Here is a 16,751-nt window from a genome sequence, read left to right as displayed (position 1 = left end):
GTGACCATTTCCTGTGGAGTGTGATATCTGGCTATCCCAGGATGCACTATTCTGCCGACTCCAAAGATGGCAGAACCCTCTCTCATTGCTCAGCCTTCAATAGCCCACCCCTGGGTTGTGGCCACCTTAGGGCTACACGTCCCCAGGGAACTCGGTTTGGCGACTGGTTTTCCCTCTGTCCTTCCCAGGCCAGCCTGTCTGTCTGTCTACACAATGGGGCAAGCCCTCTTTGCTATTGTTACATGTCTGCCCTTCAAAGGAGGCTTCTCCTTTGAAGCCTGCCTTTTGGGGTTAACCCCAAGTGGCTTCCTGCAAGAAGAAGGTAACACCTCCCTGGACAGCAACCCCTCATTGTGTCCCTTCCTGATAGTTGTTTACACGTCTCCCCCGGAGGCCAGAAAGCTGTCTCGCGGAACAGGCTACATGTGTGCCCAGGAAGATACAGGAGTCCTAAAGGCAACAAAGTGGAAGCTTTGTAAAAGTTGCACACGGCAACAAGTTCTATTAGTTTCAACCTGAAAGTCTAGTCTAGCTTAATGTAAAGAGTTGCATGATACCTTGGAGTGCCCACTTTGGTAGCACCATTCAGGAGTTAGCACAGATGCTGGGTCATTGTGTAATCCTGTACTTGCCAACTGATCAATCAAGTCTTTTCACAGTAAAAGCAGTGGTTTTGCATGTTTACTGTCAAGACATGTAAAATACATGCCCTTCCCATGTCATATGTTGGTCCCTGCTTAGGACTTGTGGTGGACTGGAGGACTCTTTACATGGGGGACCTCCAGGGTGGCACAACCAGTGCTGGAAGCCCTGGGGTACCCCTCTAATGTACATGCCCTGGGCACATAGGTATCATATACTATGGACTTACAGGTAAGTTAGCCATTCCTAATTGGGTACAACCAATTTGACGTACACTTTAGGAACTGGGAACTGGCACAGAGGTGTGGTTAGCAGGCCTAAGTGAACTCTAAGGGTCCAAATTCCAGCTGCATCAGTTGAAAAACTTGGGTGTTACTATACTAAAAGAGGTATTTCCTTACAGAAAGGATGCATGCGTCCAAGACAGGACTGTTTTTGTGCCCCTTCCTGCACAAAACCAATCCTTAGATTTATTTTCTTCTTTCTATGTTGATGCAGAATGAATCACGCATAGAAAGAGGAAGAAACAAGGAGAACTAAATACATTTCTCGTTATCAATGCCTCACTGGGGAAAATGTAGCATTTAGACACATTCCTTGGTTTACTAGCTTTAGTAAATCTGGGAATTCGTCAAAATCCATGGGTGGGTACATAGGAACACTGATGCTCGATCCCATGGAACACTTCCTAGCCTCAAACGTAGCATAATGCAATGCAAGAGGCTGTGTTGTGTTACAGTTCTTTACAAAGCCTCGCAAGGCAGCGCAAATCACCCTTGCGTGGCTTACTAACTATTACTGAAGCCTTTGCATTGCCCTTGCGTTACCTTGTACGATGCATGGACAGTACAAAGGCTCAATAAATCAGGGCCCAAAAGTGTACGTATTTGTGTGACCCCTGACCGCAGAGTGTGCAAAAGTGAATTCTTATTTTTCAGATAAGCCTGACATCACAGCTGTCGCTGAACCTACTCTTACCAATTCTTTAATACACATGGATTGAGTGATTGTTCCACCCAGAGAATATTACTTTCTCATCACATGCTGTTTGGTATTTCATTCCACCCTCAAGGAAGTGCATCCACTGGAATGTCTGAGGGAGTATTTTACATCTGAAAAGTAGACTAAATCATCTCACTGTCTGCAACATGCAAAGCACTGCTTACATGCATTTTACACAGAAAACAATACCTTTTTTGGTACTTCTTCTCAAATGTGACTTTATCATGCTAAATAGAATTTTTGTATATGACTACCGTTTGTGCATGCCTACATCAGCTTGAGTTAACACATTAAAGACAGACCTATTGGCTTTGCCAACATCTGTTCTTTTAAACATGACTGCAGGAATGCAAAACAGCAATTACACCTTTGGTGGGAATTCATGAGGAGCAGAGTGATTTAATGGCTGCTCTAGTCAATTATTTTGAATTGCAATGACAGAGATGCTATTGAAAAAAAGAAAGCTGGCTTACAACGTTTTGTTGGCTGAAAAATGTTTTGTGCATAAACTGTAGCTAGCAAGTGAAATAAGACCAAATGCAGAAATCATTTTTAAGGCTTCTGTACTCCACCGGGAATTGTACTATCCTTTTCACGTATGGTTGTAGGTATTGTATCCCTTAAAATATATGGATGATGTTTCATTCATGCTTAGTTGTTTGTGGATATCTGAGTACCATTAAGAGAACAGAAAGATCTAGAGTGTGGAGACTGCTTCTTTTGTCCAAGCTGAAGGCAGCCTGTACTGAGTACCCTTGTTTATTATGAGGCCCAGAGCCTCAGAGTATCGGGCGTGGAAGTATCCAGCTCATGCGTTGTACAGTCTACAGTCACCTTGACAAGGGTCCTGTAAATGTAATTAGAAGGCTAGTCAGAGCATCTTTGCTCTTTAAGCTGAAATGATTCAGTTCTGTTAACTGATCAAGCATCCTAAGGTGAAGTGCTTTACGAGAGGCCATCTGGGTAAGCCTGGTCACTTCTCCATCAGAGAGCCCTTCCAGTAACAGACGGCAATTCTACTTGTCCCAGAACTATTAATACGGTGCGTACAGATTTTATGCAAATGAAGCAGGAATTCTCCCTGTGGTCACATCCATTCCCTGTCTACACACCCTTCAGAGCTTGAGCAACTGCCCTTGGCCATAGCTATCTTTCCAACTTGTGTGGCTGCTCCTTGACTCGGATGGCCTAACCTAGCTGAGCTAAACAAACAATGGTTCCTGTGGGTTAATAAAAAAAAAAATCTGGGTAAGTTTAGCGGAACATATTTTGCCGAAGGTGAACTAAGCTTAATAACAGAGATTTAACTAATGTTTAATAAAGTAATGAAGAATGTGATCAATAATCTATATTTTCACATATGTTTATATTCACACAAAAGGAAAAAGCTACATTTGTACGAGGTAAGGTGACAGTGCAAAGCTCTGGTGTGTAAATGTGCAAACAGACAAACAACTAGAGAGTACAAGAACATTAAGGCTGTACATAGTTTACGTTGCATGAGAGCACAGGGAATACCTGAAGCATAAGATTCACAGAGACCCTTGCGGCGTCAAAAATGCAGCCCAGAATTTAGGTAATGTCAACGTTTCGATTCCAAAAATAATTTGCATGGGCTCCTCATCAAGGCAACATCGTTTATGAAGCAACCCTTACTCAATAAAAAAAGCAAGCAAAGTAGCACCACCCTAACCCACCTCTCCAACTCTGATCAATAACAATGAAGAATGGTGTCTTGAGTAAGCACTTGCAATCAGGCGAGCGCAATTACTGCAGTGCACTGCCAGTCAATGTCAGGAACAGAAACAAGGTTGTTCTATACTAAAATGTCGTAGTCACTTCCAATAGTTTATTAAAGGTGGCTGGTGACAGTTTTCTTTTTAGAGTTGCATTTTGGCATTAGTACACAACTGTAATTAAACCTTTCAATATATAATAAGGGTATTCTATTCAGTTGTTTATATATGTATATTGAATGCCTGGTATTCAACAACTACTTACAAAGAGTTACTGAGATAAATCTAATGTACAAAGCAAGTACATTTATTGATTTATTTCAACAAGACGCAAAGCAGACACAGCATTGTGTTGGTTGTTGGGGAGTGCTGGCTGCAGAGTCAGTATGCAGTGCTCATCCTGAACTTAAGATTCAGATCTGCAGAGTCAGCCAAGCTTTCTATCAAGACATGCCCAGTTTCTGCTTGGTGTTGGGTGGTGACCCTTTATTCGAGTGAGAGATGTTGTTCTTCTTTGTCATTGCATTACACCACCCATGCAGCACAGTATTTGCTCTCCCAGACAACATTGCTAGGCTAATTGAACTACCAACACATGGTTCTAGGATCACTGAGGCTGGGACAGGTATGGAGGCAGCATTTGTTTTGGTGATGATAACAGTGGAGATGGGATTTGGCTATCGTATTGTTGTCCTGCCTTACCCTTGAGTGCCGGGTCAGAGACGGAATGTTGCTCAGCATAGCAGGTGTAGCACAGAGTAAGAAGAGACACTGGTGGAGGCACTAAACAGCAGTCAGTTATGTTGGGCTCGAGGTTCAAGATATGGTGAGCACGGATAAACACTTCAATAAAGACTAATTATGTTTAGAATCGTGAAATTGTTAAAAATACTTGAAAGCTCTCTTCTATATGCTGCTTTGGGGTGTTGTGAAGGCCCTGAAGCCTGGTTATAAACTGATGGCTATACCCCTAACTGTATGCTAAATTGCCCACCTGATCATTTAGGGCCCGAATACGACCTTGGTGGAGGGGATTACACTGTCACAAATGTTACGGATATCCAGTCAACCGTATTACAAGTTTCATAGGATATAATGGAACGTGTAATATGGTGGGCAGGATATCTGTACCATTTGCGATGGAGAAATCCCCTCCGCCAAGGTCGTAATCAGGCCCTTAATATCTTGAGGACCCACATGCCATGTTCTATACTTGACCTGCTGACTTGGTGCTTGTGTTTGTGCCTACTGGCTTTTCACTAGAATTGTCTTGGTCCCCTGTTTTCAGAAAGGCCCAGCCAAGGACATTACAAATGTCGATGAAATTTGATCCCCTTGTTAAGGGGCATTTCAAGTTACTGGATAAGTTAACACCTGACAGGAGATAGCTTGGAACTGTTGTCCGATCCAGAACATGAATGTAGAGAAGCCCACACTGAACAGAAAAAAGGAAGGGGAGCGAGGAACAAAATCAGAATTATAACAATCCTAGTTCATTCACTTGCTTAATGTATAAAGGCCTGTCATATATAATCTAAACTATTCAGTTGTAATTTCTTGCTCACACTGACATTTGTTGCCCATGGTGGTAGCTGGTGCTTTGACTCACACAGTTATCTGCATGTAATGAAGGTCTAATTATATAAAGCTGGATGTAAAAGGTTAAATATTGAGAATTCAGTATTGAAACTTGATTGTTTATACTGTTATGGTTCTCTCACTAAGAAGAGGAGACGCCTGGGCTGACATATATTTTAATTATTAGCATCACCTCGGATGATACCTGCAACTAGTGGCCGTATGAAGTTAGCTTGAGTGAATGCCTGAAGGGTAAATCTCTCTTATACATGGCTAATACTTGCCCAACCCCTCCATCGTAATGCAGGCCACACATCCCATCAATGTGCTAGTGCCCAATGGCATTTCAATGGTATTACCCAACTTGACAATGTCAAGTTTTCAAAACTAAGGAAGCAACTCATGTCAGCATCATTACTTACCAACCAATATGACCAGTCTGTATTTCTCATTCTGCTGCCGCTGATATGGTGCCACTTCTTCATACGTTGGAACATCTGCTGTATCGTACTGGTCACTCTTCTTGCATTCATACATCGTTTTGTTTGTCTTTCTGTCTTTTCTACTAAGACGAAAACTTCTTCTGAAACCAGCTGAAATAAAAAAGTAATTTTCCCAAAATATCAACAAATTGAAAAAAAACTTAATTCATAAGTTGTATACTGTTGAATACTAAATACTGTAAAGTACGGGGATATTTAAAAACATTTTTTTTTAACAATTGCCTTGTCCTGTAACAATAATGTAATTACAATTTTTGATGAGCACGTACCAGGACAGTTATATATATATATCACTCTGTGCAATAAATGTTTGGTAGCACTAACATATATAGAAGTACATTATAAAGGTAAAGTACAAACCTTTCAAGAGAGAGTTAAGCATTTTGACGGTAGTTATTTAATGTGAAAAATATATATGTAGTATCTCTTTTAGGCGTAGTCTAGAAACAGTTTTACCGGTTTCCAGATCCTCATGCAAAAAAAAAATATATACGCACAACCAAAGTGCTTTTCACAGCTCTCTTTTTCTACTGATCTATTCATCTGTCATTCGAACTTTCCTTTCACCAACCACAGCACACAGCATGGGGCAGCCCACTTGAACCACTGGCTCTCTTCGACTGTGAGTGATGGCATAGTGCCTGATCACATAGGCACACTTATCTAAAAAGAAGTGCAGTAGAGTGCAAAGGACCAATACTTTACCTAGGCAATACGTTTTTTTTCTCAACATTATTTAGCCTTTTATTTTTTTGTCGTCCTGCTCTGTTTCAACTAGGCGTATAGGTTACAGCAATTCAAAGCCAATAATGACCTTTGTGTGTGCCAATAAGCATCCGATGTGCCTGTGATCAGCATTTACACTAAGATGACCTATGTCATTTTAAGTATACCTGCCGACTAGAAAGAACCTGTACTGTACCATTAAAATGGTATGCAATGTTTATTTTTACGGAAAACATACGACCATTATGCTTAGGTGCCCAGCACTGGCATATTATCATTTTTTTCCGCAGCATATGCTTGCAATAAATAAAAAGCTGGATATACCAACACACCAGCTTACCAGGTCCAGAACTTTTGGCTTTGCTAATCCCTATTTTTGTTTTGGAAACAAAACTGAACCAAAGGGTAAGGGTTCAAACAGAGAAAGGGGAAATTGTACTTTTCTGATTTGAACCCTGTCGTTTTGGTTGAGGGCGGGTCATTGCACTTATAAAATGCCTCACAACTGCTCATGAATGCCCTTTAGTAAGATAAGTAACAGCCTACATTGTATATAAGGGCTACACAGTCAGAAGTGTGTCACCGACTTTGCCTGTCGATTATGTAGCTGTAATTCACAACGAAGGCATTACTACACAATTGTACATACTTGGAAATTCCTTGTCAATTCCTCAACATGAAGACATAAAGGTACATACTCATACATTACTTGGGAATTACAGATACACAAAAAGCTAAGCCTTCTAATCCATGTAGTCGACACAAGCCTTTGCAGAGCGTTTGTAAAATTATCAATAGAAACGTTACCTCACTTTCGAAAAAACAAAACAAAACAAAAAAAAAACAATTTAAATATTGAGTTTTGCAACAGTTTAATGCTTCCAAGGAGAAAATTAATACACTATCGTCGTAACTGTTTGCTACATGCAAATGCTTCGTTCTTTGAGATGTAAAAGAAATACAATACGCTTCTTCCGTTAAAAAAAATAATAATAAATCACTCTAACCAGTACGGTACATTATAAAGAAAAAATGTCTAACTACACAGAGACGAAAATACGAAATCAAAGATTGCTAAAAATAATCCAAAAATATTCCAACTAGTAATACGAATCCGGTCGTGACACCAGTTAAAGAGCAAATGTCACATCCAGAAAATCAATAAATGGAGTGAAAACACCCTGGCCATAGAGAAGGCGGTCACTGTTGAATAATTCTCTCTGAAATGTGTCATGCATCTGAATTACTTAGTAAGTAGAATAACAATTGCACGAAGCATTTAGGCTGAAAAATAACAAAGCAAGCAATGAGGCAAGATACAGGGACCAACAGCACAGCATAAAAAACAATCTTTTCACTAAGAGCTAAGGCAGCCTAATTACAAATAATACATTGAGCTGATGTCACTACAGATAGAGCACACTGAAATTATGGGTTGGCGTTTCTTCAGCTTAATGACAGTGTCCAATTACATCCAGTGTGGCTAAACCAGAACTGCCCCAAAATCTCACACAGGGAGCACTAATCGGTCTCTCCTGCAGGCATCATCCAGACATCACTGCTGCACAACTAAACCCAGTGGAAAGCGAGTTAAGTCGGACCTAGGGTGAAGAGACTGGGATGTTGGCGAAAGAGGGAGCTTAGAACTTTGTAGCAAAGACACTACAGCTCAACCACTTATCACACACGGATGTGCCTGTAAAGGATACATATAGAAACAAAACAGTACTTACACTATCAGAGTACAGAGGAACTTTTTACATCTACAGGGGTCATTGATCATTTTAATGAGTACGTAATTTCACCAGGGATGTCATGTGTGATATCTTGGGAGAGCTCATGAGCATTGCACTGGGAAGGAAAGGGAGTTCTGGTTGCATAGTTCACCACGATTCACAAAGGTCAGTGGTTTTTAGGTGCTATGTAACAACGAGCCCACTTCGAATAAAATGTCAATGATTATTTTTTATGTTTTTGTTTACTAGATTTATGAGCAAATGCAAAGTTTGCTTAACAAAAGCCCAGGACTTATTGAGATCAATGCAAAAGCCACAGTTGCAGCACCACCACGTAAGAAGCCAGCACACGGAATAAGCAAAGGCGCAGAGGCTAGGCCTCCTACGACTATGCCACTAGGATTTGAAACTCACTCCCGCCCTTCCGGAAAAGGTGAATTTTGTCCACTAGAAACCATACTGTCAGACCTATCTGAAGTGAGAGCCCCCACTGCCAACCCTCCCGTACTGCTAGCCACTGCCTCCATGCTTTGAACCTACCTTTTAACACCATTCAACAAGCACTATCCTTCCGAACTCCCAATCAACTACATTATACATCTCCACCACTCTTACATACTGTGCTTCCCCAAACGTTTATTATAAGTACTGGAATAGCTTCTTTGTATAGCACTAGCTAGGCTTGTTCTTCATAAGCTACACATACACACACCATGTGTTGCTTGTACTTTTGCCCCTAGAGTCCACTGTGCACAAGCTCATGCCATAGCTCATGGCCTTCAGAAATGCTGTCTGCCCTACCCCACCGCAGCTGCCAAAATCCACAGGGTATGCTCCTTGGCTATGCCATGTGCCAAGTTCCCTTGCCACCAGAGCAGCTAAAATTCGCACAGCATTATCTTTGGATGTGCTCTGCACCCTGTTTCCATTCCCTCAGGGCATACCATATGTAGCCCCCATAGTTCACTAGTAAGGGTTTCTTGGGATTCAAATTTTTCAAGATGGGTGTGTGATTTCTTTTGTTTTGCGTTCTCACTTTAATGTTGTTTGAGTGCTGCATAAATACTTTACACATAGACTTTACTGTAAGACTGACTGCTTTTGTGTCAAGTGGCCAGAGGATTAAGCACAGGTTAATTTGATATATATGGTGTCCGAGAACTGCAATAAGGAAGCATAATAAAAAGCTGGGCCACTACAGGATCTCCTACTGAAGCAAATAAGGAAACCAAAAAAAACGTAAACACCAAACAAAAAATGAAAAGCAGAAATAAAACAATGGATAACTAATACTTATGGGCCACTGTTAACATAGGAAATGTTAAACACAGGAAGCTGAAAAAAATGAAAATGAGTCCAATTAACCTAGGATAAAAATAAACAAAATGATCATATAAGTAATTAAGGCATAGAACCACGTGTACTGTTAGTGCTTGTGGGGCTATCAAAGTTCAAAGGATATCAGTTTGCGCCACTGTATGATGGAGTCTGGGGTGGTTCCTCCTCAAGGCTGGAGGAGCGTCGCTCCGCCTGCTGTGGGCACAGCAGGTAAACAAAATGCCACTGTAATACCATCTTAATTCGTCAGCGCCAATGTGATGGCAGGGATCAAGGCTGAATCCTGCAATTGCAGAATGATTGCTGGGTCTACAGTGCGCATGTTATACTGGCAGGCTGTCTTGTGACAGTTAGCCAGATATGCGCTCTGTAGATCCAGCAATCCCAGGGCTGTGAAAAAAGATGAGGGATTGTTGGCACAGGCACCCAACCTGAAAATGAGCACTGGATGATTAGCCTGCGCCTGCTCCAACCAATCCTGGAGCTGCTCTCATGCTGAGAGCAGCATGAGAGCAGCTCCAGGACTGGTTGGATACAGCTCCAGGACTGGTTGGATTTGCGTTCCACTGGGCAGGAAGAAATTCTTTCCTGCTCGTGGATGCTAGTATCAGGGGGGTAGTGCTACACTGGGCGGGAGCAGTGTTAACGGTGAGTTGTGTGCCATCGTGCCCGACCATATTTTTGGACTCCAAGCCACCACTGTGGAGTGTACATCACCTTGAGAAAAGCTTTGAAAAAGCACTTCACGAAAAAGGTCACACCAGTTCTGAAATCATAGTCAAGTGGGTAGTAAATTAAATATAGGCTAATTCAGTTGTTGTGGAGCCTTCTTGTGGGCAGTCTCAAATACAATTAACATTTCTACATTGACACTGCAATTCTTTAAAATCAATAACAATGCACTTCCATTTTGAATGGTACTTTTCAAGGGGAGTCACTGTGTGACAAATCTTAAGTGAGATCAACTAGTGTTAAAAGGCACTGTTTGACTAGTGTGCCCATCAATTATTTGCCATAAAGGTCACTACTGTAGAAACTATTATACAAAAGGATGCCACTAGATAATGTATTCTGATGGAAATAAAAACATGAGAACGAGCCTCTGCTAGGCAAGAGAGGACACCACGCAGCACATGGAGTATCTAGATCTTAGATTCAAAGCCAACCAAAGACTGACAGCCAAGCCAGGATCTACACAGGCACTATCCAAGGGGAGAATCTTGTTTTATTTAAGGAAACCTACATTAAGTCTGTGGAAACAAAGTTATAACGGAGGTGGCAGGTTTCGCAAAACGACAACGACAGGTAGTAAAACAATGAATCCATGGCTAAGCATGATAGTTAGGAACTATTCCCAACCAACTCTACAAACTACAAAACCAGAGAAGCACATAAAGGAAAAAGTAGGGTACCCTCCATCAAACCTTTACTCGCAATGTTTTCAGGAGCACTGTTCTCAGGTAAGAGCCTTAAGTCTCACTTGCTTTATGGATATTTTGCCTGAGCTTGCAAGAACAATAATATCTTGAAGAAACAAACTACTGACTTTATCATCTATGCCAATCACCATTCATTAAGTGTGGTTAACATTAAGAGCTATTGATAAAACATGCAGGCCGTCAAAGTAATATAAGGGAGTTTTCATTGTTTCAGTTGTGTTAGTATTAAAGATGGAGTACTGTTCAATGCACTTTAAAATAGTAAGAACCCATGAGTTGCCAATAGTGATAACTAAAACACCAGGCAGTCTGCTTCAGGGGTCTCTGGCAGGTGCTAAGGACTGTGCGGGAAGTGGAGTAGTGATTTGCTTTAAGGTAAACAGATGCAGAGCCAGTCTGTCCCATATCCAATGTGTGTACTACTGACTCAATCAAAGTGGATGAGGCACCAAGCAAGTGTTTAAAGTTAGACTGTGCAGCTGAACCACCGTTTAGAGAAGGAATATAGACTTTCCGCTCATTAAGACTGTCCAACTTGGCTTGGGACACATCTCAAAACTCCCTGATGATAATGACCGTGCTGGCTATTGAGGCTGAGCTGAAAAATAACAAGTGTGAAATCATGGAGCAGGCGCTACGCTGAACTACTAATGGCTTTGTCTGGAAGACTCTCTGGGTCCAATAAAAATCATTTAGGTCGCCAACCTTCGCGCTCCTAACAAGCACATTAGGAGCTGCTGCATTCCACTGTGCGCATGCCTCTAAGGCATCCCAATAGCCATGTCATGCAGCTATCCGCACATTTTAAGGTGTTCCACAGACGTTTTGGAAATCCTACAAAATGTCTGAGAATTTTTATGAGCTGGCAGGTTACAGGAAGGGTACTATGCATCTAGTTATATAAGCACATAAGATAGATTTTGCAACAAATAGGCAGGAAAATATTCCACCGTAGGAAAATAAAAGATACAAGATAATATGTTATAGCAAATGCCGGGCACATCGAGACACATCTGTGTATTAAGTAAACAAGAAAGAATACAGTGCTGCTCTAAATAAGACATAACTAGATAACCGCACCTAGGCACACGTTGCAGAGAAATTAACTATTATTTGAGATTTTATCAGCACAACTGGATTTCTGGCATTGTAATGAGAAGCTTTCCAGCTTTTTAAAAAGCTAGTTGTATTAAAATAACAAACAATAAGACAGTGCTACTAGTGTATTTTCTAAATGACACTTTGCCACCCTTTGCATAAAACACGACTGCCTTTTCTGAAATTAAAAAGCATAATACACACTGTAAACACTCGCGTGCTTTTACAGTACTGTCATAGCGAATAATTTGCTGCGCTTACGGTATGGCTAACCTCTTCTGTTCACACGCGCCGCTCAGGGAGACAGCGCATGCTCACGTTTAAGGAACCCAGAGTGGCAGGGAGTCCTTAACCGTAATCGAAAGAGTGGGGCCCTCCCACAGAATTTGGGAAATGTGTAGTCTTTGAAGAAGATGTTGGGTATTCAAGAGTAGGAAACCAAGGTAATGAAACACCACCACCTTCTGAGAGAGCCCCTGCTGATATGAGATTAGCCAAACTGTTGGTAAAAATAGGTGACATTGACCAATACAACCACTGAGCACTACTGGCTCAATTTGACTAAAATGGGCATAATAATCTTTGTAAACTGATTAAACAGACTTATTTAAGTGAGGCTCATCCCCGCGTCCCACATCCCATAAGAATACATATAGGCGCTATTTAAGGACACTGGTGACTCGAGTCCTGGGCGCTGGTGCTCACTCCCCCTGTGGCTTTAGGACCACAGAGTATACCCTCATGTCTTTTAGGGCAAGGAAAGCTGGGACATGGCAAGAGGGGGCCCTTCTTGTTTTTATATGATGAGAAATTAATTTATTTCCCTGTGCCACATATGGCATACAGAAAAACTACATTTATAACTGAGACTAGGAAAATGTAGTCCAGTTGGAATGACACAAAAGAGGCCCTATTCACAGCTCTGTACGTCTATACACTACAATAACCATTTTGTTAGCTGTCAAATACACCCTGAGAGGAACAGCCACACACGTGGACTGACAGAACCTTTCCCATGCCTTGGGTCTTTCATCCTCCAACCGCGTGGCCTGTCAGAACATCTCTGCGGTTGAGATATAAAAGGGCCCATTCCTCCTAAATGTTTTTTTTACCTATCAAGAAGGAGGGGGTGTGAGGAGGAACAGGAACAATCTAGAACTGTGATTAAGCAGTGCATATGTCCCCTTTTGCCTTCTATCTTCTGTAGGAGACTGGCTCAGTATATTGTGTACATCTATAGGTGAGTCACCCTTCACTGAGTCCAGGAAACCCTTAGTGATAAGTGTAGGAGGTTCTAGACAACCAGGGTTCTCAGAGGGGTAGCTGTGGGTAGCAGCTAATGCTTAGCAAGGAGGGTGTAAAGCAGTTGCAAATACCACATATGTCAGTCATATGTACACACAGGAATGACCAACACCAGTGTTAGAAAAACTTTTGTATTGTAACACACACACTAGAACTCACTTTGGTATATCACCTAACCATAGATATGATCATACATATATATACTTAAAAAAAAGGTGTGTACAGACATATAATAACATGTGCCCCTATTGGGGTGGGGGCGGTCAAACCATATACTAAGTAAATGGCACGTGAGAATCACTCCCACCCCAAACTATCACCCAAGGACCCTTAGGATTGGGGAAGCACAGGAACACCCAAGGTAAGTAAGTAGGATTCCCAAGGCACCCATGTGTGGAGGTGTACCCCAGGTTAGGTGTCCATAGGATAACGTTGGGAAGACGTGGTTGGAGTTTGAGTTTCGAGAACTTAGGACCCTTCTCAGAGGACCCCAAAGATGCTCGTTGGTACAAGGGAAGGCGGATAGTGCCCCCACATGTGGATACTCAGAACAGTGGAGTACCTACACCAGGGAGCCCAGGTGAATATGGGTGAAGTTGTGTCGGAACCTCCAACTGAAGTTAATGGTGACCTCGGTTTTCCAGCTGCTGTTGTGACCCGTGGGGCAGGTCGGTGGAACTCAGGCATGGATTTCTGAAGAAGTGGACATAAGGAAAGAGGAAACCGAGTCCAGACCACCTGGAGATGTCCAGACAGTGAAGGAGGGCAATGCCCACCCTTCTAGAAGATGCTTTCCTGACAGACAGTGGACAAAGAAGTATATCTGTAAAGTTCAGGGGATGCAGTAAGGCCCCTGTAGCTGTCTACGAGCTGTCCCACATTGTTTGTTGGACTGCATAGGGGTCAGTGGTTAGCGGAGCCACCAACAAGCCTTGGCAAATGCAGGTAAGCGTTGCACAGAGATTGCAGGATTTGTGGGGACCAGCAAGGGCCAGGTGACCCAACCTTTGCAGGTAGGTCAGGACCAGCCATCAGCAAACAGGAGAGCCAGCAGGAAACTATGGAGCCCCCACAGCAGGACCCTCTGACAGCAGGCACAAGGATCCACAGGGAGGCCTCAGCAGCAAGGGATGCCCACGTCGCAGGAGTTGCAGAGAGGATGTCATTCTTGGATCTGAGGAGCACTGAGGCCGGGCTTTTCGGAGCTAGGTGGTGTTCAGATTGAAGAGCAAACAAGCCTTGGTAATGACAAACAAACACAGAGCACATGGGTTCCAGCCAAGCAGCTCCAGCGAGGGACCACAGACTTCTCAGTTGCAAAGAAGACAGGTCAGACCTCTAGAAAGCCACAGAAACATGACCTGTGTTGTAGAGCCGGAAAGAGTCTATGGGACAGCAGGATTCACAAATCGGTCATCAACGCTAAGGTGTTTGCAAATGCAGGGGAGTGGAATGACTCCTTCACTCCAAGAGAAATTCCTTCTTGCTGTCCTAAGTGCAGACAGAGTCCTAGTGACTCTGGAGGTTGCACGGCCCCAGAGGTTGCAGAAGTCTTGCAGAACTTCGAATAAAGTTGCAGTAGGAGGCCTCCTACTAGTACTGTCTTGCTCTCAGTCACAGCAAAGTTCAGCAATGGTTTTGGTGCCCAGGTTGTAGAAGTGACTTGCAGAGGAGACTTGCAAACGGATCTTGAAGTCTTGCAGACAAATCAAGGGTCCCACCCTCAGGGGAGCCCTTAAGTAACCCAGGAAAGAGGTTGGGCACTTTCTATCAGGGGGAGGGGGGTCAGGGACATCATCCAGCTGGACTAAACAGTGAGATGCTCCCAGTGGCCTCTGCTCATCTTATTTCCAAAATAGGTGTACCAAGTGGCCACCTGGCTGAGCTCTGTGCGCCGCCCTAAGGGAGGAGCTGGACAGGAGGGTGGTCACTCCACTGTCCTTTGTGTGGTTTCATGCCAGAGCAGGGGGCTCCTGCACTACAGTGAACATGTTTATGCAAGGAGGGCACCAAATGTGTCCTTCAAAGCAGTCTGGTGGCGCTCAGAGGTGCCCCAAGCCCAGTGACACCAATTGTTAAGGGAGAGGTGGTCACACTTCTCTTCATGAAATCCTTTGTTCTGCCTTCCCCTGCCCGAGTTAGGCTCAACAGTAGAATGGCAGAACAGTGTCTGGGGTTGGCAGCAGCACAGGCTGGCATGCAGACCCTGCAAGGCTGTACAGGTAGACATGGGGGATACTCTGGGGAACCCCCAAAGCACATGGTATCATGCAACTCGCACTGGAATCAGTGTAGTTGCATGATTCCGACAAGTTTGACACCAAATATGCCTAGGTTCCGATAAGCTATTGTGTAGCTGGACATCTCATGTTGACCAGTGTCCACTACATACCTTAGGATGAATTGCCCACACTTACAAAGACCAGAAAATGAAGTCTAGAGCCTAGCACCATGCCCTTGGGCTGAAGGGCCAACCTTAGGGGTGACTTATAGGGTCAGAGTACAGTGACCATGATATGAGACACACCTTGTATCTGGGGTGAAAGGTGCATGCACCATTTCACACAGGCTGCAATGGCAGGCCTGTAGTCACAGTTTGCATGGGCCCCTGTGGATGGCGCAATACATGCTTCAGCTCATGGGGGACCCCTGGAATACCAATGTCCCGGGTACCTAACTACCATATACTAGGGGCTTCCATGGGTGCACCAGTATGACAATTACGGGTTGTAAAAATTACTTACCAACTAAATTTAGGGGAGAGAGCACTGACAACGGTGTCCTTGTTAGTAGGATCCCCGTGTATTACAGTCTGAACATACTGACACCAGACAAAAAGCAGGGGTAACTATGTCAGAAGGATGCTACTTTCCTAAACCTTTCTCTACAACCTGCCTCTACTAGGAAAGGTCTGTCATAGGAAAACACACCCAGGATAAGTTCAATTGTGTGCATTTCTCCTTGCAAATTGAGGGCGTGCGTACAAATGCACAAGCCATACCCTCTGGATAGTCCCATTTCCCACCAATTCTGAAGCCATATGCTCAACATACCCATACACAGGCAAGTGACCTTCATTAAGTTGAACTGCACATTTTGCTATTATTTTTAGGCCTGACGTTAGCCAAGACCTTTTGATTTTACTCAAATGATATACTTATTTATTAGACATTTCTCCATCAAACGGTATGTTGCTGTGCCATTCCACTTACTACAGGATACAACACAGGGCACTGGGTCAGCCCATTTCAGCAATTGGCTAACTAAATTATAAGTGATGGCCTTACACTCTTTCACAAGAAGCAATCCACATGCAAAGTAGTTCCGTTCAGAGCCAAGGACAACTATGGAAGAGCGCGTTTTTTAAGAGTTAAAACATATTTTTGGTTTTAGGCTTTTTTTATATTGCAGAATGCCCTCCACACCCTCAGCAATACGGTTTTACAAATACCATGATAAAACAAAAGCTAACCTGACCTACTGGCTTTGGCAATGCCGACTTCACATGTATTTGGCCAATGCAGATAATTGTACAACACAATAGTGAAATTTTTAGTTTGTTAAATTTATTTGCAAAACGTTCCCTTTCGACAGAAAATTATTTTTTCCACTTAATTACAGAATTTGTAAACCTGGGGATGTATAACA

The 16,751-nt window shown here is 42.9% G+C and overlaps 1 protein-coding gene across 5 annotated transcripts in view; it reads right to left on the bottom strand.

The window, feature by feature from the left end:
- The window catches only part of MPP7 (MAGUK p55 scaffold protein 7), a 1,064,688-nt gene that overhangs the window by 132,611 nt on the left and 915,326 nt on the right, over positions 1 to 16,751 (bottom strand). For all 5 annotated transcript variants that reach the window (XM_069211307.1, XM_069211311.1, XM_069211312.1 and 2 more), the window contains one exon: positions 5,381 to 5,551. In XM_069211307.1, coding sequence (XP_069067408.1) covers positions 5,381 to 5,551 — 171 coding nt within the window. The remainder of the gene's footprint in view (positions 1 to 5,380; positions 5,552 to 16,751) is intronic.

The sequence above is a fragment of the Pleurodeles waltl genome, chromosome 10, assembly GCF_031143425.1.
Source record: "Pleurodeles waltl isolate 20211129_DDA chromosome 10, aPleWal1.hap1.20221129, whole genome shotgun sequence".
Classification (NCBI taxonomy): Eukaryota; Metazoa; Chordata; class Amphibia; order Caudata; family Salamandridae; genus Pleurodeles; species Pleurodeles waltl.
This window is presented reverse-complemented; position numbering and strand designations above follow the sequence as displayed.